Source organism: Garra rufa, chromosome 3 (assembly GCF_049309525.1).
Source record: "Garra rufa chromosome 3, GarRuf1.0, whole genome shotgun sequence".
In the NCBI taxonomy this organism is placed as follows: domain Eukaryota; kingdom Metazoa; phylum Chordata; class Actinopteri; order Cypriniformes; family Cyprinidae; genus Garra; species Garra rufa.
The window spans coordinates 55,986,173-56,011,921 of record NC_133363.1 but is presented as its reverse complement, the minus strand read 5'-3'; the positions used below and the strand labels follow the sequence as shown (position 1 = coordinate 56,011,921).

Below are 25,749 nucleotides of genomic sequence, written 5' to 3'. Positions count from 1 at the left end.
TCTCTCTAATACGGTAGGAAATTAAATTAAACGAAATGTAGATAATGTTAACTGTGATGATTGACAGGGCAGTTTAAACAGTGACAGGATTCAGGTAACTAAGCAACAGAGCGTCCGTTAAAGAAGCAGTTATGACGAAGTATATGTCCCAAAGCTTGCCTACTATTCTGCTACATTCTCAAAAGTATGTACTTTTCTTCACAAAAAGAGTACATACTTAGGCCCCGATCACACCGAACGCGTTTTTTAGTTCTAAAAACGCGAGGCGCACAGCACTGCCTTTTTTTGGTGACTTTTAAAAAAGAGCAGTGTGCTGCGGTTTTTTTATGTCGCTAAGCAACGACCAAAACAGCTGTCCTGTCAGTCAAATCAAAGGATTATAGCGCGAGCGCTCTAAAATCTTAGTTTTTTGCTGTTAAGTAAACTGTCATATTAGCAGAAACCCTAAATAATACAGCTCCGAGTTACCCACGATAGACAACAAAGGTTTCTCCTCCTTTTCTGCAGTCTCCGGACATTTTGAGCAACGGTAAACTTTCGTCACCAGAACAGAAGGCCCGCCTCTCTATTCATTCGATTGGACAATGGAAAAGAACGCGAATGACGTCGGGCGTTTTTCCGCTCAGAGTTGATTTTTTTTCAACTTCAGGCGCTCAGAGCGCTCCTGCAAAAACGCGAGGCGCAGCAGGCGGCGAAAACGCGAGGCGCCCAGTGCGCATAAGCAGCGCGGAGAACGCTGACTGCCAACAGAAAACCATTCAAAAGAGGCGCCTCCAACTGCTAAAACGCGTTCGGTGTGATCGCGGCCTTATAGGGCATAGTATAAGTAGGCGAATTGGGACGCAGCAAAACAAACCACAGTGAACATGGACAAAAAAGCTGATGGGACCGCTTTGGTTGGCCCTGTGGATGGGAAATTTTGTTATAAAAAAACGAATGGATGGAAGCGTCGATAAGAGCATGGTTGTGTGCAAGCTATGCAACAAGGAATTCGCATCTCACTGCAGCACATCGAGCCTATTGCTACACTTAATGGCAATATTGCACTGGTCTGTTGGACTTGGTTGAACAAAAATAAACAATATTTTGTTGCTTAAGCTTATGTATTCAGTCATTATTCAATGGTATACTAAAAATCCATATAAAAAAACTTATTTCTCACTGTTCTCAGGTCAAATATTTATATGCGATTAAAATGCGATTAATTTCGATTAATTAATTACAAAGCCTCTAATTAATTAGATTAATTTTTTTAATCGAGTCCCGGCCCTATATATATATATATATATATATATATATATATATATATATATATAAATAATGTTGGACTAAAGCTAATTTCTTATAGGCTAAGAAGAAGCACAGACTTCCTACTATACCTTCTTCAGTACACTGTCAGACTCTGTCCTCCTAAGATCTTCAGACTCCTCTTTGTCACCATCTACATACATACAAACACAGGAAATGTGAGCAGGATTGAATCAGTAACTGATATGCTACACAAGATTTATAATTTTTTCACAGAAAATAAAACAGAAAATAAATAGCTACATAAAGTTGGTTTGCAACCATCAACTATGGTGCTTGATCTTAAAGGGTAAGTTCACCCAAAAATGAAAATTAGCCCATTATTTACTCACCCTCCAGGCATTTTGTATATGACTTCTTTCAGATTAATCCAATTGGAGTTATATTAAAACTTATTCTGGCATTTCCAAGCTTTAGAATTAAAAGGGCAGGTGTTTCTCTACATCAGTCCAAAACAACTCCAATAAAGTGCTCATTCCAATAAAGAATCATTTTTAATATAACTCTGACTGTATTTGTCTGAAAAAAGGAAGTCATATACACCTAGGATGCCCGGAGGGTGAGTAAATAATGGGCTAATTTAAATTTTTGAGTGAACTATACCTTTAAACATGACTGTTATCATTAGTACATTACAGGGCTCACGTTTGCAGATGTTCATCTGGTGGCTGTCAAACCCTCCGAAGGTCTCGGCTCTGCGTGGCAGACACACAGGTCCCACATTTCCCTGAGCGCAGGCCACCTGCTGTCCCACCGCCCCTCCCAGACTGCTGTTCACCAGCGCCTGCAACATCTCCACTGCCACATAAACACACACACACACGCACATCACTAACCGCATTAAATTAAGTGAGTTACTAGTCCTGGAAGAACATTATAGCTGGAAATGAGATGTTGTCACAGCTGCCACTAGACACAAATAACTCGTAAATAACACATCAGCTTTCAGACGACAGGTGGGGAGCAGCTGAAGACGCTGGTGGCATTTTCTTACCCTCTCTGAGAGCATCCATCATGATGGGTTCCCCCTTGGGTACATCCTCATTGTTGGCCCTGAAGAGCATTTTGACCGCCGTAGCCGCGTCTTCAGACGAACCGCACATTTCACGGAAAAGCTTCATCTTCTCCAGCAGGAGGGAAACGATCTGTTCGTCTTTCCTCTGGAGCATGTCTAAAACACAAATTTGAGGTCTTAAATGTGACCCTGGACCACAAAACCAGCCTTAAGTAGCATGGGTATATTTGCAGCAATAGCCAATTATAAATTAAATGGGTCAAAATTATCGATTTTTCTTTTATGCCAAAAATCATTAGGATGTTCCATGAAGATATTTTTTAAGTTTTTCTACCATAATTTTTTTGATTAGTAATATTCATTGCTAAGACCTTCATTTGAACAACTTTAAAGGTGATTTAATCAATATTTAGATTTTTATTGCTCCCTCAGATTCCAGATTTTCAAAAAATTGTATCTCGGCCAAATATTGTCCTATCCTTACATACATACATACATACATCAATGGAAAACTTAAGTATTCAGCGTTCAGATGACGTATAGATATCAATTTCATAAAACTGACTCTTATGACTTGTTTTGTGGTCCTCACTACTATTTATAGTGATGAACAGCAAGATTCATTTTATTTCTAACTTTAGGTTTAAATGACTATTATCTTGCATTTTCCTTGTTAACTGCATGCACTGTACAGTTCTTCATAATTGATTCATAAGCAAACAAATCTTCTAAATTACTTAATTTGAATTGTCTAGTGGTCAAAAAGACTGACAAATCAACCCGAGTCACTATTTAAAGTGGCTTTAATGCTTGTAATTTCATTAAAAAACATTAAAATAAGTTAATAAAAATGTTTAATTATATATATATATATATATATATATATATATATATATATATAAAATCAAAATTTAAAAAAATATTTTATATATTGACAAATTTTATATAGTTATATATATTAAGACATTTATAATTTTTTAATAAATATATATTTATATATATATATATATATATATATATATATATATATATATTTGATGGTATAATATTAATTTATTCATTCTACATTCAAGAAATATACTGTATATTACTAATATTCTTATATTACTTAATTGTAATAATAAAAAAAAAATGCTCACCTCTCATTTCTTTCGTTTTTGTTTCAAGTAGCTTCCTGTCTTCCTCTGTTTCACTTGGGATCCCCTCATCATCATCCTTTTCTCTGTGAACACACAAGGTAAAATAAATAAATATAAGAAATACACTTATATATGTGACCCTGGACCACAAAACCAGTCTTAAGTTGCTGGGGTATATTTGTAGCAATAGCCAAAAAAACATTGTAATTTGTCAAAATTATTTATTTTTCTTTTATGCCAAAAATCTTTAGGAAATTAAGTAAAGATCATGTTCCATTACGATTTTTTGTAAAATTCCTACTATAAATATATCAAAATGTAATTTTTGATTAGTAATATGCATTGTTAAGAACTTAATTTGGACAACTTTAAAGGTGATTTTCTCAGTATTTTGATTTTTTTGCACCCTCAGATTCCAGATTTTCAAACAGATGTATCTCGACCAAATATTGTCCTATCCTAACAAACCATACAACAATAGAAAGCTTATTTATTGAGCTTTCAAATGATGTATATATCTCAGTTTTGTAAAATTTAACCTTATGACTGATTTTGTGGTCCAGGGTCACATACATATATATATATATATATATATATATATATTTTTTTTTTTTTTTTTTTTTTTTTTAATCTTTTTAATCTCTATTTTTTAAGAGAACTCATTTTAAAACTAGCACCAATGCAAAAACATTTTTTAAATCAGTATTATTTTTTTATCTACCAGAACATTAGCCAAATATCCATAAATCAAGATGATCAAGATGACTGAAGAAGAAGAAAAAAAAGCTAATAACACTATACAAAGACTTTTTGTCCAAGAAGATATCTTGGTATTTTTCTTAGTTTAATGAGGTTCATGCTCTAAATGAGAAAACAGATTTTAAATGCGCTGTTAGATTAATAAAACAATTTGCATCAGAGTAAAACAAAAGTTTCTTACTAACTCATGCGATTTTGCTTCACAAATATCGATTTAGATATTTCTTTATTGATTTGCAGTGAATATCTGGTACTCACATTGAGTGCATGGCATCCTGAATGAGCTGCATCCAGGTGTTGCGTTCCTCTTTGGAACTGGCGTGAACCTCCACCATTTCTGGTTTTGCGATGCCGGCGGTGATGAGAAAGAGGCCGCGCTCCTCGTGGGCCATCTCTCGCAAGATCAGCTTCTGCAGGGAGATAACTGTGGCTCGCTGGTCCTGTTGATGAGAAGAGGAAGTGTGAGACACAATGAGGAGGGCGGAGTGAAGGCGAACGAATATGCAGAGAGAGAGAAAGAGAGACAGTAAGTGGGATAGAAAGGAGGAGAGAAAACCCCGGATAAAAAAAAAAAACAGTAATCAGCTGACTGAACTAAACATCAACACTGTAGAGTAAAAAGTGTCGGTATATTCCATCATCTGTTGTGTTTGCTAATCTGAACAAATCTCTAAAACTAAGTATTAAACTTAATGTAGCATTTGTGTTATGGATATCTAATCTAATCTAATTGTGCGCCTTGATGAGAAGGCCAGCTTTTCCTGTTATTCCCATGATTGATTTTCCATTACACTATTTAAAGAAATTAAGTTAAATTAAACATGTTTTCAATGGCAAATTTAAAGCATAGGTCCATTTAAGAAGTTAATGACATTTTGTTCTGATTGTATCATGCAACAGAGTGCCATTTTGGCATTTTCAAAGAAATAAGTTTGTAAAAACATGAATGAAGAAATCCATGAGGAAACATAATAGAAGGACATTATAAAAACTATTTCTTAACATTTTATAATAATGTGTCATTGACAACATTAGTTAACTAGTTAACAAACTAAGAATGGACAGCACTTCTACAACATTTAATCATCTTAAATCAGGTCAATTTCAATATATACTGACACAGTTTTTAAAAAATCTTTAGTATGACACACCAAAAAAAGTTAAGTTTAAGTTTAAGTTAATATTTTGTAAAGAAGAGAGCATGAAATTTAATCACTCACCAGAGAAGCAAAAACATATTTTTGGTCTTTTTCTTGGAGGAACACAAAGACATCTGAAAGAAGTAGTGCCTGGACATCTAAGGATAAAAAAAAAAAAGATGATGCTGCTGTTACAGTAAACATCCAATTCCCAAAAATATATATATTTTTTTAAATATTTAGAACCATAATAATGTAGTTTTTATGTAGAAATGTGCAATATTTTGTATGTAGCTTTGATAAGAAATTTGTGAATAAAATAAATAACAAAATAAACTGAAAGGAAGCTATGATAAGAAATTTGTATATTAATCTTATAACTAAAAAATTATTTAAATAAAAAAATTAAGTAATAAAATAAAATAAAAAAATAACAAAATAAAATAAAATTATATAATTAAAAATTAAATAAAATTATAATTCATCCAGGTGGAGGCTGCACACTGGTGGTGGATGAGGAGATACCCCTGACACTGTAAAGCGCTTTGAGTGTGTACAAAAGTGCTATATAAATGTAACAAATTATTATTATTATTAATATTATAAAATTAAATAAATAAAATAAAATACAATAATACAAAATAAAATGATAAATTTTTGAAAATAACAAAAAAATTAAACGATAATATAAAAAAATAAAATAAAAAATAAAATAAATAATAAATAAAAAAAAATATTAAATAATAATAAAAAATGTGTTATATATTTAGAACCATAACTAATAATGTAATACTATTTTTACTACTACTACTTTACTATTTTAATACTATTTTTGGAAATGTGCAATACTTTGTATGTAGCTTTGATACATTTTCTGAGACATTTTTATTTCAATATTATGACTCACTGGGAAATGAAAAGAAAAGAAAGAAATTATAAAATAAAATAATAAATAAGATAAGATAAATTATAAAGTAAAAGCTTTGATAAGAAAATTGTATTTTAATCTTATGACTCATTGATAAATGAATAATCACAATTAATCGCACCCAAAACAAAAGTGTTTCTTTATATAATATATATGTATATATTTGAAAATATTCATATATATATATATATATATATATATATATATTCATATTTATATTTACACACATAATAAATCTACACAGTACATACACATATATTATGTACACAAAAATGTGATTAATCACGATTAATCATTGCCCAGCACTAAATTATTCAAAATTACCTTTTCATTACTTTAACTACTGACTGCTAGCTAAATGGTTTATTAAATGTTTTCATAAAAAAGTGCAGTGCTTGGAGGCTGATCAAGCCCATGATCAGATTTCAGTTGTAAGTTGTAAGATTTTTCCTAAATACACTGTTGAAGAAAAGATGTCTAACAGCATTTACAGTAACAGCTTTGGAGAGTTTTTTTTTACCTTTCAGTCGTCCGGCTGCATTTTTCAACTGCAAAGGACCATCATGGAGAAGCTTACGACTGCGAAGCAGATCTTCCCGGGCAAACATCTGTCCGCTCTTCATGCGCGTGATGGACTTGCTGTCCGTACGACTGTAGATCTCTTTCAACCTTTTCTTCTTCTCCTGCTCATTCACTTTACTGTCCACTGAAGCAATTATATCTTTCACCATCTTTAGCGCATGCGTTAAGTCTTCAAAATCCTTCTCGGACTCTGCACGAACACACACACACACACACACACACACAGGTTTATATCAAAGTCCCTTTAAGACAAGTCATGGCGGCCATCCTTGAAACGCTACTCGGGCAGGCAAGTGCAGCTCCTATCTCTTTGAATGGGGAAACATCAATTTCTCCAAAACTGTTCACCAAGCTGACGATTAAATTTCATATTTTAAATCTCCAAAGAGATCCAACATGAACTGAATATATATATATATATATATATATATACAATATATGTGACCCTGGACCACAAAACCAGTCATAAGGTTAAATTTTACAAAACTGAGATGTGTGCATCATATGAAAGTTAAATAAATAAGCTTTCTATTGATATATGGTTTGTTAGGATAGGACAATATTTGGCCGAGATATAACTATTTGAAGAATCTGAGGAATCTGAGGGTGCAAAAAAGAAAAATCACCTTTAAAGTTGTCCAAATTTAGTTCTTAACAATGCATATTACTAATCAAAAATTACGTTTTGATATATTTATAGTAGGAATTTTGCAAAAAATCTTCATGGAACATGATCTTTACTCAATTTCCTAATGATTTTTGGCATAAAAGAAAAATCAATAATTTTGACCCATACAATGTATTTTTGGCTATTGCTACAAATATAGCCTACCCCAGCGACTTAAGACTGGTTTTGTGGTCCAGGGTCACATATGGTTCCTTGAGCTCCAATAACGTTTAAAAACGCTTATTTTTTCTCGCTCAATGAGCCAGTGCGCATGCGCAGTACTGAACGCACGTCTTAAAGCGCCGATTGTTTCTATAGCAACCGGGACTTCTAACGGCAGCTGCAGTGACGCGCTGACTTTACTAATCAACTATTGGCTCTTTCACTAAGAAGGCGGGGCTTCGCGGCCATAATGAACGTTGCATTTTTCCCCATTCAAAACTATACGAGTGACATGTCTTGAGTATTCTATAATCTTTGGTTTATATGAAACTGAATTGTAATAAATTCCTATAAATGATAAACCGGTTCATTTTGTTGCATTATAGTATTAGAGTGGCAGGATAAAATCCTCTCGAGAGCTATAAGCTCCTTCTCAAATTGCCCCTGAAAGGATATTTGTTATACTTGACGCTCTAATTCACTTTAAAATCTCTTTGTTGGGAACGTGACCAAAAAGCCTTTCAGACTGGCTGTGCAACAGTTGGAAGTGATTTGCGGTGAATGTGGAATGTTTACACGCTGCGTCTCTCATGTGTGCGGCAGCGGACCCATCCGTAAGACAAGCGTGTTTACCGAGAGTGAAATATTGGAGCACTATATAAACACTGACGGTTTGGAGAACTGAGGCTTGACTTTGCTTTTTGCCAGCGTCTTTGGCTCAGGTCCAATTTTACAGTGTCTGTCTCATTTTTGTTTTATTTCATCGTCTGTGTATTTGTAAATGACAGTCAGAACAAACTAAATTAGAGGAGTTCAGGACTTTCAAAAGTGGCCAGTGATGTCTCAATCTATCATATACAGTACCTGCAAAAAAATAAGCATTTTCTTTTTAAAAACGTACACTATTGTAAAAGATTATTAGAATTTTAAATAACTGTTTTATATTTTAACATTAAAATGTTACGTTTTCATTAGAAGTTCAAATAACAAGGCAAAACTATTTATGAGGATGTGAGCTATATTTGGTGTGTACCTTGATAAAAATTTGTATTTTAATTTTATGACTTGGTAGTAAAAATAAAATAAAATAAAATAAAATAAAATAAAATAAAATAAAATAAAATAAAATAAAATAAAATAAAATAACAAAAGGTTTACATTAGTGGTTTTGTCTGCTCTTTTATTTTATTTTTAAATGTGATTATAAATATTTATTTTAAAATGCAATTTAAAATGTAAAAAAATATATTTTAAAATGTAATTTACTCCTGTGATGGCAAAGCTGAACTAACAGCACGAATAACAGTCCAAAACTATTTATGTTGATGTGAGTTTTATGTATACCTTTGATGGAAATTTGTATTTTTAACTTAAGACTTGGTAGTAAACAAAATGTAAATTTAAATTTAAATCAAAAGAAATCAAATAAAAGGATTACATGAGTGGTTTTGTCTGTTCTTTTAATTTATTTTCAAAATGCAAAAATGTTATTTAAAAAAAAAAAAAAAAAAAGTAATTTATTCCTGTAATGGAAAAGCTGAAATTTCAGCATCCGAAATCATGTTAATTGGAAATTTTTTGGAAATTTGTATTTTAATCTAATGACTTATTTATGAAAAAAATAAATAAATAAATAAAATGTCTGCTCTTTTAGTTTATTTTTAAATGTGATTACAAATATTTATTTTAAAAATGTAATTTTACATGTAAAAATGCTATTTAAAAATAATTTAAAAATATATATATTTATCTAAAATTTTAAATCATTACTCCAGACATAATTTAATAACTTTTTTTAATAATTGTTGGCTATTTTAACACAAAAAAATATTACTTTTTGTAACTTAATAGCAAAAAAAAAAGTGTAATTTAAATGTAAAAATGCTATTTAAAATGTAAATATTTATTTTAAAATGTAATTTATTCCTGTGATGGAAAAGATGGAAAATACTCCAGAAATAATTTTCTAAAACTTCAGAAATCATTCCAATATGTTGATATAGTGCTTAAGAAATATTTTGTATTATCTCAAGAACAGCATTTATCTCACTCTGAAATCTTTTGTGATATTATAAATGTTTTTACTGTCCCTTTTGATCGTTTTGATGCATCCGTGCTGAATAAAATGTGTGTTTTTTTTTTTTTTTATCTCCCAAACTTCTGAATGGTAGCATAGAGGTTTTGTTTTTTGTTTGTTTGTTTTTTAATTTAGAGGAAGAATGAGACTGGGTCACTTGGGTCACAAAGTAAAACAGAGCTCCCAGAAAATATGCAATTTTTACAGGAATAACAATTTAGTGCAAACACTAAGAATTGCTAAAAATTGACTGAATTTTTAAGAAAAAAATACTAAATCGTTTTATGGTCACCAGAAGATGCTAGAACCCCTGACAGCTCGCAACAAAAAAATGGTCAGAGTAAATCTCACCTTTGGTGTGCTGAAGGATTCTCTGTAAAAGCACCGGGTACTTTGTTATCCGCTGAGTCACCAGTAATATGCACTCTGGGATGCCCAGACGCCGGACAACACTGCTGCTCATTTTTTTCTGGAAACAAGAGCACATTGAGGACTGTTAAGTATCTATGTGCATTTAGTGGGAAGAATGACCAACGTAATGAAGTGAGGCATTTACCCTAATGAATGCCTGAAAGTGTTTGTCTCTGGCATGCATCTCCTTGTAGAAGTTCACTGCTTCACTGTGTCGACTGCAAAATTTGCCATAGATTTTCTTCATGCTTTCTGCATTGGAGTCTGAGAACTGAAGCACATCATGTGGCATAAATCAAAACAGAAGCTAGGATATAAACAATGACTCTGCTGTATAATTCAATTGGACGTATGCACGTCATACTCAACAAGACGACTTTTTATGCTAATAAGATATAATTTAACAGATGTTTACATATAGTCCACAAGAGAAAATAGTAGTTGAAATTATAAAAATGACCCTGTTCAAAAGTTTAAATACACTTGATTCTTAATACTGTGTTGTTACCTGAATGATCCACAGCTGTGTTTTTTGTTTAGTGATAGTTGTTCATGAGTACCTTGTTTGAACAGTTAAACTGACTGCTGTTTTTTTGTTTTTTCAAATCATTCAGGTTCAGCACAAATTCTTTGGTTTTCCGGCATTTTTGTGTATTTGAACCATTTGTGTGATTTTGAGATCCATCTTTTCACACTGAGAACAACTGAAGGACTCATATGCAACTATTACACGAGGTTTAAATGCTCACTGATGCTCCAGAAGGAAAAACAAATGCATTAAGAGCCGAGGGGTGAAAACTTTTAAAAAGAATGGAACAGATTGTGCATATTTTTCTTATTGTGCCTAAATATTTTGCCTTTTTTTAATTACTGCTTATTACTTCAGAGGCTACAGAAGATACATGTTTCTCATAAGACAAAATAAGTTAAATTTACCCTGATCTTCAAATTCAAAATGTCTTCACCTCCCGGCTCTTAATGCATGTTTTTTTTTCCTTCTGAAGCATCAGTAAGTGTTTGAACCTCCTAGCTGTACATGTGTCCCTCAGTTGTCCTCAGTGTGAAAAGATGGGTCTCAAAATCATACAGTTATTGTTGGAAAGGGTTCAAATACACAAAAATGCTAAAAAACCAAATAATTTGTGGAACCTGAAGGATTTTTCTGAAAAACAGCAGGCAGTTTAACTGCTTAGGACAAACAAGGGACTCATGAACAACTATCACTATACAAAAAAACAGCTGTAGGTCATTCAGGTAACAACACAGTATTAAGAATCAAGTGTATGTAAACTTTTGAACAGAGTCATTTTTATATTCAACTGTTATTTACTCTTGTGGACTATATGTAAACAACTTTTGTGTGAAATATCTTATTCAGGTCAGTACTAAACAAACAATAACATGCATTTTGTATGATCCCTCTTATTTTAGTAAAATAATTAACATTTTGCAGAATTTGAAAGGCCGATGTAAACTTTTGACCTCAACCGTGTAATCAAATGTCCTCACCTGGCTGACCAGCACATCTCCTATCCTATTGATTATGAATCCGTCAGTCCCTTCCAGCCTGCCTTCCTTCTTCCTTTCTAGCAGAGCACTGAAGAAGAACGAATGTAGTTCCAGAAGCTCTTCCAGCATGGGAAACATCTTCTCCACCATCTGGACTTCCAGCTGGAGATCTGTCAGCAGGCCCTTACTGTACACATCAGACATAATCCGCAACGTCCGCAGGTGATGCATCTCCGTCTGGATCAGCTCTGGATTAATAAAGGAAGAGGATGTTTAGATCCAGACATCTGGAAGAGCATCAGCGTGCTTATTGTGCATTTAGGCCAGTGAATAAAGATGACTCTTTGAGATTCCCATGTGAAAGTCTACTACTTTTGAACTGTTCTCTTCAACTGTAAACATCAACTGAGTAAAATCAACTTAATTAAAGCTGGTTTGTGTAAACATAGTAAAATAGAATTAAGCCCAAAAGAATCATAATTTATAAATACAGAATCATAATTGAAGTTACAGTTACTATTAATATTGTACAACAGAGATGTTGAACTTTATTAGTTTGCCACTAAATCATTTGCTTAATCCTTAATGCTTAAAGGATTAGTTCACTTCCAGGATAAAACTTTCCTGATAATTTACTCATCCCCATGTCATCCAAGATATTCATGTCTTTCTTTCTTCAGTCGAAAAGAAAGGTTTTTGAGGAAAAGATTCCAGGATTTTTCTCCATATAGTGGACTTCAATGGGGATCAACGGGTTGATGCAGTTTTGAACCGATTAAGTTACATAAAGCATTTAATTTGAATACATAAGCATTTGTGAAAAAAAGGTTAAAAGTATATATATTTATTTTTGGAAAATGACAGATTGTTTTACTAGATAAGATTCTTATTTCTCGGCTGGGATGGTGTAGAGCCCTTTGAAGCCGCAATGAAACTGTAATTGGGACCTTCAACCTGTTGGCTCCCATTGAAGTCTACTATATGGAGAAAAATCCTGGAATGTTTTCCTCAAAAACCTTAATTTCTTTTCAACTGAAGAAAGAATAAATTGTGGGTGATCAGTGTTCAAATCTGAGCATGCTCAGCAGCCTGTTAGTTTGATTCTCCTCTCTAAATGTAACATAGTGAGTTACTGCAGTTTAATTTTTTAAGTTGCTTAAAAGTTTACTTTATTTACTGTTTCACATTCATGTCAACTTTTCACATTTCAATCATTTTAGATCTAGTAATTTTAATCTTCAAAAAAACAAATCTTCAAGTTTGTCTGACAAAACGGAAGCTGGATGTCGTACAAGTAAAGGCCAACACTTTCACAAGAAAATAATATTAATAATAATAATAATAATAATAATAATAATAATGAGCAGAAGTGTTATTTTGGTGAAACAGAAATACTATTTTTTATCATTTCAAATGTTTTTGTTTTTTTTTTACAAAAAAGACATTGGTGTTAAATTAGTTCTTATTTAGATTAAAAGTAATTATAAATGTTGTTTTTTATTTTCACTTTATTTTAGTATCAAGAATGAAAATTAAAATGAGAAATGTTGCTTACATTAGCAATTACCTGCAATAAAATATGTTTTTATATTTTATTTCAGCTGTTTAGTTTATTTCAAGATTTTTTTATGGTTTTATTTGTAATTACCTATAACAACCGTCTTTAGCAGCCACGATTATTCTGGACACACTTTGCCTTCATTTAGTCAGAGTTTGTGAATAAAAACTCACAGAACAGCAATGATTTTGATCATAAAGAAATGGAAATGCATTCAATTCTACCATAGTCTTACCATAGATGACGTCTTGTCTCTTAATGACGTCCTTCTTGAGTTGTTTCAGATATTTCTTATCTACAGTTAGGCTCCAGGAGTCAGACTCCAGCTCCTTAACATCTGCTTCAAACTCTCCCATCAGCCGACTGTCAACCATCTCAGTTCCTTTAACAACAAAGTAAATGTTGAAAAATGAACTGAGCAAATAATTACTTATTCATTCTCCCTAAAAGATCTCATGTTGTCAAGCTTGTGAGGTATTATATTATAAGAAATACAGCTGTTTACCTTCATCTAGAGACTCTGTGGATGCTGTAACCTTATTGGGTTTGTGGAGGGAGTCTGTGGATTGAGACAGATACCGCCTGCCTCTCAGAGGCATATCGTCAAACCTGCAGGAAGAGGTTGAGGTGGTGTGGTTATAACAGAAGGCCAGTAAGTTCAAGTATTCTGCAGACAGATTCACTGGCTGTGACTCAGTAGCTAAAGAGTCTGCAGTTAATATGAATGTTGGGAATGGCAAAATACTGGACTACTTCTACTAAAAATGCAGTATGCATGCTGTGCACAGTATGAAAATTGTCTATATGCACTGCACACCCATATAACCTATTATAGTTGACCAAATGTGAATAATAAAAGGACACTGTGCTAGATACTGTATCCCACAATCTACCTAGTGGCTCAACTGATTGAGTTTTAACCCTAAATTAGATTCAAAAACTCATTTTTTGTATATATTGCTGAGATCAGGGTACAATTTGTGAAAAAAGCAGAGATGCTTTTGAAAACTTTTTTCTCTCTCCATAGGCAGAGGTTGACCATTATATACCAGTCTTTTTAGGCAAGTACTAGATAATGAGTGTCATGTCATGAAATGTTTTTAATACAACGGAAACTTTATCTAACTCGATCACAATTTCATAAAAACATTGTAAGTTAGGCCTATTAATTGTAATGATATGATTTCAAACAACAAATAAATTATATAGAGAAAGCGAGTAAAGAACACAGTATCAGTGGAGCTTTTTGAAACTCCGAATTAGTAAACCACTGTATCGCAAAATGATTCACTGTTTCGAAGCGCTCCAAACGAATCGTGAATCATTTGATTCAGAACGGGACTTTAAAGCGCGTATCGAGAGTCATTTCAATCTAAACAGGAATTCAAAGCGGGTATGGTCAATCATTTGATTCAGAACAAAATTTTTAAAGCACGCATGGCGAATCATTTGATTCAGAACGGGAATTCAAAGCGCGTATGGCAAATCATTTGATTCAGAACGGAATTCAAAGAGCACATGATGAATCATTTGATTCAAAACGGGAATTCAAAGCGTGTATGGCGAATCATTTGATTCAAAACGGGAATTCAAAGCACTTATGGCGAATCATTTGATTCAGAACGCGAATTCAAAGTGCGTATGGTGAATCATTTGATTCAAAACGGGAATTCAAAGCACTTATGGTGAATCATTTGATTCAGAACGCGAATTCAAAGCGCGTATGGTGAATCATTTGATTCAAAACGGGAATTCAAAGCACTTATGGTGAATCATTTGATTCAGAACGCGAATTCAAAGCGCGTATGGTGAATCATTTGATTCAAAACGGGAATTCAAAGCACTTATGGCGAATCATTTGATTCAGAACGCGAATTCAAAGTGCGTATGGTGAATCATTTGATTCAAAACGGGAATTCAAAGCACTTATGGCGAATCATTTGATTCAGAACGCGAATTCAAAGCGCGTATGGTGAATCATTTGATTCAAAACGGGAATTCAAAGCACTTATGGTGAATCATTTGATTCAGAACGCGAATTCAAAGCGCGTATGGTGAATCATTTGATTCAAAACGGGAATTCAAAGCACTTATGGCGAATCATTTGATTCAGAACGCGAATTCAAAGCGCGTATGGTGAATCATTTGATTCAGAACGGAATTTTAAAGCATGTATCGCAAATCATTTGATTCAAAACGGGAATTCAAAGCTGGACACTTTTTGATTGTAAACATGCAACATAATGAGGTAATGTAGCATGTTAAAGTTAATTTATCATTGCATACTATATAGTTTCACATAAATAGTCAGCAGTAAACTGTATACTATTACTATTTTGTATACTTTTTGTATACTATATGTATACTATTTTACTATTATAGTATTAATTAATATTTTGAATTAGCATCTATTTTCAGCTTTATATTTTCATTTTTCATTTTAATTGCGGTTTTAGTGATTTTGTTTTTGTATATTTCTATTTTGTACATTTTTATTTCTATAAAGTTTGGGATCAGTAAGATTTTTCAATGTTTAAAGAAGACTTTTATGCTTATCAAGGCAGTGTTTATTTAATTAAAAATACAGAAAAAAATGCAATATTGTGAAATATTATTGCTATTTAAAATAGCGGTTTTCTATTTTAATATTTTAAAATATAATTTATTTTTGTGATGCAAAGCTGAATTTTCAGCATCATTACTCCAGTGGTTAGCATCACATGATCCTTCAGAAATCATTCTAATATGAGTTGTATCAATGCTAGTACCAGTTGTGCTGCTTAATATTATTTCAAATTTATTTAAATTTATTTCAAATAAATGGAAGCTTTCAGCTAACATATTTTTGAGTAGTTTTAATTTAGGTTAATGATTCCAGTCATACTCAGTAACTACACTGACCTTTAAAACTTGACAATACTTGTTGGTGTATGTGTTTAGGCACTAACATTGCAATATTGTTGATGGACATGCTTTTGGAGAGGTTGCTGCTGTGGAAGGGCATAATACTGGTGGGTCGTCTGGACGGGAGAATCACAGAATGCTCCTCTGGAGAAAAAATAGCAGACCATGGCCGTTCCCGCAGTGTGGACGCTATACACAAAATCACATGCAACATTAAGATCAGCTGACATACAAAATATGAGAATAAATGAGAAAGGAAACCAAGAAACCCACATTTTGTTCGTAGAGTGACGACAGGCATAGTGGTGGACTCTGGTATGGCAAACTGTTGTTTATGAAACAGAAGAAAGGAAGAGATTTTAAACGGAACACAATGCAAATGCTTGTCGTGACGCTTAATGTTAATGAAAGAACATGATACTTTTTAAAATAAAAACAACTCAAACCTTCATTTTGCTTTTGGGACAAACAGGGACGTTTTCTCTACAGCTCTTGTGAACTCTCACATTGCAATCTGGAAAAAAACACATCAGTAGAAGATATTTGAAACTCACTTCTTTGATACAGATGCCATATGTTGTGCAATATAATATTTCAGTGTGCTACCCAAACATATGAAGCAATGATTTTCTCTTTGCAGAAATTTCACCTCTATGACCAAACATAAGGTTTTAATGTAATTTTACCGGAAATCATTGTGTTTGCTATTCTGGCTCATGGTCAAAGTGGTAAAGACAGTTGGGTTTAGGCTTAAGAATTCCTTCCAGTCAGGAAACTCCACCAAGCACACAAATTAAATCCCACAACATGCCAACAAGCTCTAGAAATACTCATCTGTCTTAAAGAGCAAGAATCTAACCACAATGATCACGTCATCAGATGCTTCCTGGAGAATATACTGTATCCATAAACACAGCAACAGTGTGAAATCCCAAAAGAGAACTAATTATATATGATCTGAATCTATTTCCCTTGCTTATGTTTTATACTTATTATAAACAATAATTTAACATTACAGTATAATTGAGAGCTATCAGTGTTAACATTTATGAGACAACTTCTAATTTAAGTGAACTTAAAACAATCTTTAAATAAACCCAAATATTTACCTGTGCCCTTCAGCAAGTAGCAAATATACAGAAATGTAATAAACTTCTAAAACCCTAAATTCTAAATTAAAAGTTATTGATTTCTTTTTTTTTTTTTTTTTTATAGATATAACAGCAGCTGGCTTATAAGTTTATTTGGCTGCTATTACTTTAAGAGCTGCCGCTACTGAACAAGACACAAATCTGACACGCATGCTTGTAGTCTGCGCTTTAATATGAAAGATCACATGCTACGAGCACAATAAAACGGCTGACAGGACAGGAAAAATCATTACTGACATATGGCCTGACCGTTTCTGCGCTCATTTGACTTGCGCCTGGCGCTAAAATGAAATTGGAGCGTGCGTCTGAAAAGTCCTGTTTGATGTGGTCGTCTGCATCTAAATAAATGCAGTACTTTTTAAGAAAAAAAAGACAGAAGCAGCAGTTGTGTGTGGGGTGGCAACCCTAGCTCTGCCCCTGCGTCGATTGCATTAAATACAGCATCTTTAACGCCGCTGAAAAATTAAATTGAAAAATTAATTGCCTGTGTTAATGTGCTCTTTTTGAAAGCGCTAATATAGATATATGGTTTGGTCTATAGGGCTATGGACAGATGCTAAAATAAATATTCTGGGGTTCAAGCGCATTAAAGTTTTTAAGCACATATCGAAAAAAAAAACATCATTTAGCAAGCCTGTAACCACCAAATCAATTATTTAAAAAAGCATTTTTGGCAAATCCAGGTAATTTACCATAGAAATGTGTTTTTTAACGTTTTTGACTGTTATAGCACCAGCTGTGGTCCGATATCCTTAAATTTTTTGCATGCTTGTTTAGAATCACCTGTCTCATGTGCTCACCAGGTTTTGTGAAGTTTTGAGTTTTTATTTAGGCTTTATAGGATTTTTGGTAAATTTCGACAGGCCCCTTTTCAAAACGAGCCCATTGTAGCCTCCCAAAGGGTAAATTTCAACCTTTTTTGGATAATTATTGACCTAGAGAGTCCAGAGAATTGTACCGCAGTGTTTTTTTCCAGATAGAGCGAAAAACCTAGGACTAGTTCGCAAAAGTAGGTTTTTGACATCTTCCCAATCATTTAACAAATTATTTGAATGCCAGCAGTGGTTCTAGAGGCAAGGTTGTCCGGAATGAGGAGTTCTATTGTATGATATTAATATTGTGCGAAAAAACGTGCAACAAATGTTTACGCCCTTGAAAAATGCGATATCGCAGACCTTTGGGGCCGTGAGTCAAACAGGCCTACTGAGTTTCGTTCCGATTGGCCTCCGTTTCTTGTCTAACAAATGCTCAAACTTCATCGCCCAATGACAGCCATGTTTTTGGAGATACGCAAATGTCCTTGTAGACATTTGTGGCACTTTGAACCTACTTCGACAGTGCACAACGATTTCCATGTTGATAGGACAAATTGTTGTGCAGTTGTAGCCTTTATGTTTTTTGTTTTTTTTTCACTCTTAAAGTGCCAACAAGTGGCCAAGCTCTGAGATTTTTTTTTCTTGTGACCTCAGATCGAGCTCTTACATAAGTGTTCTAAGTTTGGCAGAGATATCTCATTCCATTTAGGAGTTTAACTAAAAGTGGCCCTGCCCCTTTCGAACATTTTGGCACCCCTTCGCGATGGTGAGTCAAAAGTTCAACTTTTTTGATAACTATTGATATTCACTCTCCAGAGAATCTTTCTGCACTGGTTTGGTTTCGATCGGGCAAAAAAATCCAGGACTAGATCGCAAAAGTAGGTTATTCAAAAAAAGCGAAATACCCAAAAATTTTGAAAAAGATCGAATCTGAGGCATGTACTTTTTCTGGTGTGAGCCAAGGATTCCAACGACATACAGTAACACGCTTGAGCCTGGGACTGACGGTTTAGGTGTTATGAGTAATTTCATACTTTTGATTGCAGTAGCACCCCTTTCAGGCCAACTGGGGTGAGCATTGGTCATGTTGTAGGCGGTTTAAGCACTACCATCCCTCCAAGTTTCAAGTCTCTACGACTTACGGTTTGGTCTGCACAATCAGTTTTACGAGGAGATCACTGATCAATGACCATTCTCACAATTACAATTTGAACCCCTAATGAGAACTTACAGGACATTTATGTATACACATAAATATGAATATGCAATTAAAATGTAAAACAAACAAAGAGGGGAAAAAGGACTAAAACAATACAACAAAGACTTCTCCCTGAATGAACAAGATTTTCTCTTTGCACCTCCATGAGGAAGTGAACGATGTTACCAGAACTGCTTCCTATTTTAAGCAACGAGTCTTTTGAAATACATGACACAATAGTTCAGACATCTTTAAATCACCCTTCACTTTGAATAATGTTTTTCTAAAATAATGCATACCACTGCACATGATTCAGCTATTTTTCCTGTTTATCCCTGTGAAGCTGCTACTAATAAAGGTGATGAAAGGTTATACTAGAGGTTCAGTAAATACCCAGTGTCTTTTCACAAGAATAAAGAACTAAAACGGTGTTAAGTACTGAAAACCAATCTAACAAGCTGCTTCTTACTTGTACAGTTGACAGTATCTTTAGTGTTGAGGCTTTTGTTGCATTGCTGGCACAAAGCTGGATGCAGCAAGCTTGACGTGCTGAATACGTGTCCGTTCAGTGATTTCTTGTCTCTCTCTTTGGCCTCTCTGTCTTTTTCCCGATTCTTTTCCTTTTCTTTTTCCTGCGGCAGAAAATGAATAAGAAATATTACAACAGGCGACAGCCGTTAACACTTATTGCATAAATATGCTGAGCACCATAATGGCCCGTCATTGCTACTTCAGTTTAAACCCATTAACTTGAATTGCTCATCATTTTCTTTAATGGCATTTCTGCAAAGAAATTTACTGCACCACCCTAACTTCATGTTCCAAAACAAGGTGCTTGTGTGCAGTTTCTAACATTTACAGGAGCTAATATGCATGCTAAACAAAATGGACCTCCACAACTGATAACCATGTTTGTGTTTTTAAAAAAAGAAAAAAGGTCCAATGTCATTTCAAACTGGGGGATTTTTCATTGTGATTCAGACAGTCGTGCACAAACATCCTCTCAATTGTTGTCAAGTTCTCCTGTAACAAAGTTCAGCTTCCTACTTGTAAAAACAGGCCTCAAGTTAAGCAACTGTACAGAAACAACCATTTTAGGTAATAAAAATCTTAAGTAACAAACACCATCTGATATATTCTAAACTTGAAATATACATTTACCACAGTTGAAGCAGCATAAATCTAAAAAACTACTGCCAATAATGTGTCAGTTTATGAAATGCACTAAAAAGACAATCACTATGACGTAAACGGTCAGCAAGTCATTGGATTCTACTGTTAGGCAACTAAGGAGTTAACTGTTTCAGAAAATGTGACCATCTAGAGGTGAGAGGAGAAAAAAAACAGAATAAACCACAACAAAAAGTCAACGGGGCAAATCATTGCGAGTGACGCAGCGATTGAGATTCGGCCTACCTCTTCTCCCTTCAAGCTCCTTATCCTCTGATAGCGGCCCTGCACCTCGCAAAACTTTCTATATAACATTACTGTAGGAGGCAGAGCCTTTGCAAGACTCTTGACCGAGACAAGAAGTTCAGCATCACCTCAAATTCAGGAGGAAGTGATCTGACTCGAGCTGGGAGGTGCTGTGACTCTTACTTCCTTTTTTATATTACACTGTCGTTGCTGGTGTCAGAACAGCGAGGCGCTGATGAAATCTGTACATTTTAGTGTAAAAACACCCTTATGAAAACATTTCTAGCTGATCAGAAAACTTACAGGCCTTCCAGGGTATGATCTGAATTTTTAAACTGCATTTAACTATTAAGTTCAAGTATGTTTCATTTTACATACATGCACAAAATCTGGAAATACATGTGAAACTAGGTCAACAACATTTTGAAATTAAAGTCCTGAATGACTTTTGGTAAGTTTAGAGTATTAATGGGAGGCTATTTCAGAAAAAATAAACACATAAAATATTGTTTTAAAATATTATTACTTTTGTGCCTCACTGCACATCGTCTCTGCAGTTTGTACAGTAAATAAGGTACTGGCCCTTTAAAAGGTTAAAATGCTGAGCTAACAGTAAAGGATGAAACATTATTGTGCCTTCTCTTCCTGTCTTATTTCCTCCAGTGCTCAGAATGAACCTGACACAATTGATTTCTTCATTCATTTGAGTACTATGGTAAATTCCTGTCTTTCTGTTTGACCGGGTGATCATTTGCATTTAGTCATCGGTATGAATAAAGCAGATTTTCTCATTTGTATTCTCAGTGGAGAGGAAATGATTTGAAAAAGAATTGACTTACTCTGGCTTTCTTGTACATTTTGCTCTTCAAGTAGCTGAACGTCCGGCTTACTTTAGTGGTACTTTTTTCAAAATCTGCTCTTAAAGGTCCAGGTTCCTCCTCTGTGATGCTAAACAAAGCAATATATGAAGATATCCATTACTGTGCTTTCCAGAAATGTGAAAATGAAGTCGTCAAAATATTCATGGGGGTCTTACCTGTATCCCATTGAACTGGTGGTACTGGTGAAAGACGTCATGCCTACAAGCACAATGTTGGAGTCAAATTAGCCTCACCAACAACAAACAGCCTCCATCGCCCCATGGTACAGCCTGATTTACGTAAACATGCAAAACCATCTTTTTGCAAAAAAAAGCTAGTGCTTGGTTAAGCAATTCGACCTGATTAAAATGACTAGTGGTGCCATGAACATGATATGTGCAAGGTGATGTGTTTTAATCAGTATAGTTTTTGAAACTATCACATTACATTTATATCATGAAAGCATATGTAGTTATTATTTAAAATTTCCCAGAAATCTCAACCAAGTCTCCAAAAAGTACAAAAAAAAGTAGTAATTAGTAAGATGGGGCAGTACGGAATATGACCATGTGCAATCCACTTGTATGGCAAAAATAACGCTATATTAAAAGGCTCACAAAACAAAACAAAAAACAAAACAAAACAAAAAATAATAGCTAAATATGTGTCTCTCAATATTTTGACAACATCGAGGGGGAAAAAATTAAAACTAGAGGTAGTTCTGAAAATTTCCAGTCCACTTGCATGGCAAAACAAAACTATATTAAAAAAGCTAACTCACAAAACAAACTAAACTAAAAAAAAATAAATAAATAAATAAAATAAACTAAACTAAAATAATGCATCTCTAAATATTTAGATAATTTTGAGGGAGGAAAAACATAGGGGTGGTAGACCTAGAGGTAGTTCAGAATATGTCACAAAACTAAACTAAACTAAATAAAATAGAATAAAATAAAATAAAATAATTTTTAATTTAATTTAATTTACCTCTAGGATTCATTTTTTTCCCTCAATATTGTCAAAATATTGTAAAATACATTATTTTATTTTATTTTATTTACCTCTAGGTTTCAGTTTTTCCCTTCAATATTGTCAAAATATTGAGAGATACACATTTAGTTATATCAATTTATTTTTTATTTAATTTAAATTGATATAGCTAAATATGTATTTTACAATATTTTGACAATATTGATATATATTAATATTTTTACTTTGCTGTCGAATAATTTTAAAAGTTAATTTAAAATAAAATAATTTTTAATTTAATTTAATTTACCTCTAGGTTTCATTTTTTTCCCTCAATATTGTCAAAATATTGTAAAATACATTATTTTATTTTATTTTATTTTATTTACCTCTAGGTTTCAGTTTTTTCCTTCAATATTGTCAAAATATTGAGAGATACACATTTAGTTATATCAATTTATTTTTAATTTAATTTAAATTGATATAGCTAAATATGTATTTTACAATATTTTGACAACATTGATATATATTAATATTTTTACTTTGCTGTCGAATAATTTTAAAAGTTAATTTTTTGCCCCCAATGAAAAGACATGATTAGATAGAACAGCTATTATTAATAAGTACAAAGTTACAAGATATTCTCTAATTTTTATATATTCAGCAAAGAAATGTATGAAAATATGGCTAATATTCAATGTATCCTCCAGAAATTTAGCTAACTGGTAATGGAACTTTCGCCAATAAGCTGCCTCTCTATATTTCAGCTGAATGTATTGTAAATATTGCTACTCTAACATCATTTTTGTAAAAATGCATCCACACTGCATGTTTACTTGTTGTTGTGAACATTAACTAGACATTGATACAACCAAAATGCATCATTTACATTTTTTTTTTAAATAAACATCACTGTTTTGGTAATTTGAGCTCCAATTATTTCAGGGGTAAATATTCCTTATTTTTTAATATGCATTTAGAAACCCAAAACTGAGTTGAAAACTAATCCAGATAACATATTGCTTTATATGAGGGACAGGTTTCAAAGGCGGCTAGCATATTTCATCTATCTCTACATCTACTGTGAATCTGAGGACATCATCTAGGGACGAGACACTGGAGGTTACTAATACCCAGCTCATACGGCAACTTACTTACGACGTCCTCCTCATCACTAGAAGAAGAGGTGACAGTAAAGGCCGTTTTAGATTTGGGGAGGAGCGGTGAGAGGTTGAAGGTAAAAGAGATCTGTCTCTTTCGCCGAATGCTTCCTATGGCTGAGCCAGCCGCATTGGGGATGGAAAAATCAGAGCAAGTACTTATTAAACCAAATGATGATTTAGGGGCCTGACAAGAGGGTGGAGGACAACTAACACAAACCAGATGAAGAAAACAATTGATGTTATACTGGTACCACCTGTACGCTACAACCTCGTAACACGGAATTAATTCGAAAAATCTGTTATTCTGAAGCAAATGATGTTTCTGGGACACAATTCATTATATAATCGATCCATAAAAGCCAGAAACTGAGAGAAGCTTTACTTACTATCTATGTCCCGTTGGCTGATGGAAAGCATAGAGATTGATTTTGTGAGGGGGAGAGCCACAGATGGACCGCTGTGTCTGAATTGATGATACTTCCTCGATTTCTGAAATCACAAACTTTAATGCTCAGAGCTAAAGGTAAAAACACAGAATGTCTTAAACATCTAATAGAGCGCTAATTGTTTTTGTCTTCTTGTCTTACCTGACCACGTGGACCACGTGGACATTCTTCCAAATTGAATTCGGGACCTTCTTCTGTGAGAGACATCAGTGAGCCCCTCTCCTCACTCTCCTGTCTCTGAATTCCTCGCTGATCTTTGGATGAACCTCCAGACTGCGGCATCCAGCGCTTGCCATCCTCGATCCCTGCTGCTAGACCCTCCAAACTATAACTACAAAATAAACACAATATAAAGAGCTCAGTTATGCCCAGAAAGAATAAATGATAAAACAAATATAAACAATGAAATATAATTATAAAAACATTAAAAAGTAAATGACTTAAATAATAACAAAACATAATGAAATTATATAAATTAATATAAAAATAAAAATAATTTAAAACAAATAATACAAATAAATAAATACAGTAAATCAATGAATACAAAAATAAAAAATATAAACATTTAAGTAATGTATAAAACAAAACAAAATTAGAAGAAATAAATACATAAATTAAAATGAACTATAAATAAATATAAAATCGAATATCAACAATAAAATATAATTATAAATACATTACAAAATAAATTAATAATAATAAAACAATAAAATAAAATAAATTAATATAAAAATAAAAATAAATGATACAAATAAATACAATAAATCAATGAATACAAAAATACAAATATAAACATTTATAAATGTAATGTATAAAAACAAAGACAATAAATTATAAAAATAAATACATTTAAAAAATAAATGATAAATATAAAATATAAATAATAAAATATAATTATAAATACATTACAACATAAACTACTAAATATAATAACAATAGAAAATAAAATACATTTATATAAAAATAAAAATAATTATTAAAAATAAAAATAAAATAGATCAATAAATACAATAAATGAATGAAAAACTAAAAAATTATAATAAAAATTTATAAATGTATTAAAAACAAAGAATTTTTTTTTTAATTATAAAAAAATACATTAATACATTTGAAAATATAAAATAAATGATAAATAAATATATAATGCAATAGAAATAATACAATATAAAATAATAAATACATTTACAAGATAAATGTATATAAAAATTAAAATAAATTAATTTTAAAAAGTATACAATATAATTATAAATACTGTAAATCAATGAATACAAAAATGCTAAATTCTAAACATTTATAAAAGTAATGTATAAAAACAAAAACAAAAATGGAACATTAACAAAAAGATAAATAAATATAAAATGCAATATAAATAAAATATAAAATAAATACATTACAAGATAAATTACTAAATAAATAACAATACAAAATAAAATAAATTAATATAAAAAATAATCCAATATAATTATAAATGCAATAAATCAATGAATACAAAACGCAAAATTATAAACATTTATAAAAGTAATGTACAAAAACAAACTGAAAAAATAAATGCATTAATAAATTTCAACAC

General features: G+C 32.6%; 1 protein-coding gene across 2 annotated transcripts in view; it reads right to left on the bottom strand.

Moving 5' to 3' along the window:
- Positions 1 to 24,481, bottom strand: part of LOC141331381 (A-kinase anchor protein 13-like) — a 36,135-nt gene extending 11,654 nt beyond the window's left edge. For both annotated transcript variants that reach the window (XM_073836423.1, XM_073836424.1), the window contains exons 1-20: positions 24,321 to 24,481; positions 24,120 to 24,222; positions 21,775 to 21,817; positions 21,578 to 21,686; positions 19,792 to 19,954; positions 16,605 to 16,672; positions 16,432 to 16,483; positions 16,203 to 16,347; positions 13,760 to 13,863; positions 13,490 to 13,636; positions 11,697 to 11,944; positions 10,333 to 10,458; positions 10,128 to 10,245; positions 6,809 to 7,060; positions 5,442 to 5,518; positions 4,480 to 4,661; positions 3,463 to 3,545; positions 2,303 to 2,479; positions 1,954 to 2,106; positions 1,380 to 1,441 (exon numbers count right to left, since the gene is read on the bottom strand). In XM_073836423.1, coding sequence (XP_073692524.1) covers positions 1,380 to 1,441; positions 1,954 to 2,106; positions 2,303 to 2,479; positions 3,463 to 3,545; positions 4,480 to 4,661; positions 5,442 to 5,518; positions 6,809 to 7,060; positions 10,128 to 10,245; positions 10,333 to 10,458; positions 11,697 to 11,944; positions 13,490 to 13,636; positions 13,760 to 13,863; positions 16,203 to 16,347; positions 16,432 to 16,483; positions 16,605 to 16,672; positions 19,792 to 19,954; positions 21,578 to 21,686; positions 21,775 to 21,817; positions 24,120 to 24,222; positions 24,321 to 24,461 — 2,553 coding nt within the window. In that variant the 5' untranslated portion in view covers positions 24,462 to 24,481. The remainder of the gene's footprint in view (positions 1 to 1,379; positions 1,442 to 1,953; positions 2,107 to 2,302; positions 2,480 to 3,462; positions 3,546 to 4,479; positions 4,662 to 5,441; positions 5,519 to 6,808; positions 7,061 to 10,127; positions 10,246 to 10,332; positions 10,459 to 11,696; positions 11,945 to 13,489; positions 13,637 to 13,759; positions 13,864 to 16,202; positions 16,348 to 16,431; positions 16,484 to 16,604; positions 16,673 to 19,791; positions 19,955 to 21,577; positions 21,687 to 21,774; positions 21,818 to 24,119; positions 24,223 to 24,320) is intronic.
- Between the last annotated feature and the right edge of the window lie 1,268 nt (positions 24,482 to 25,749).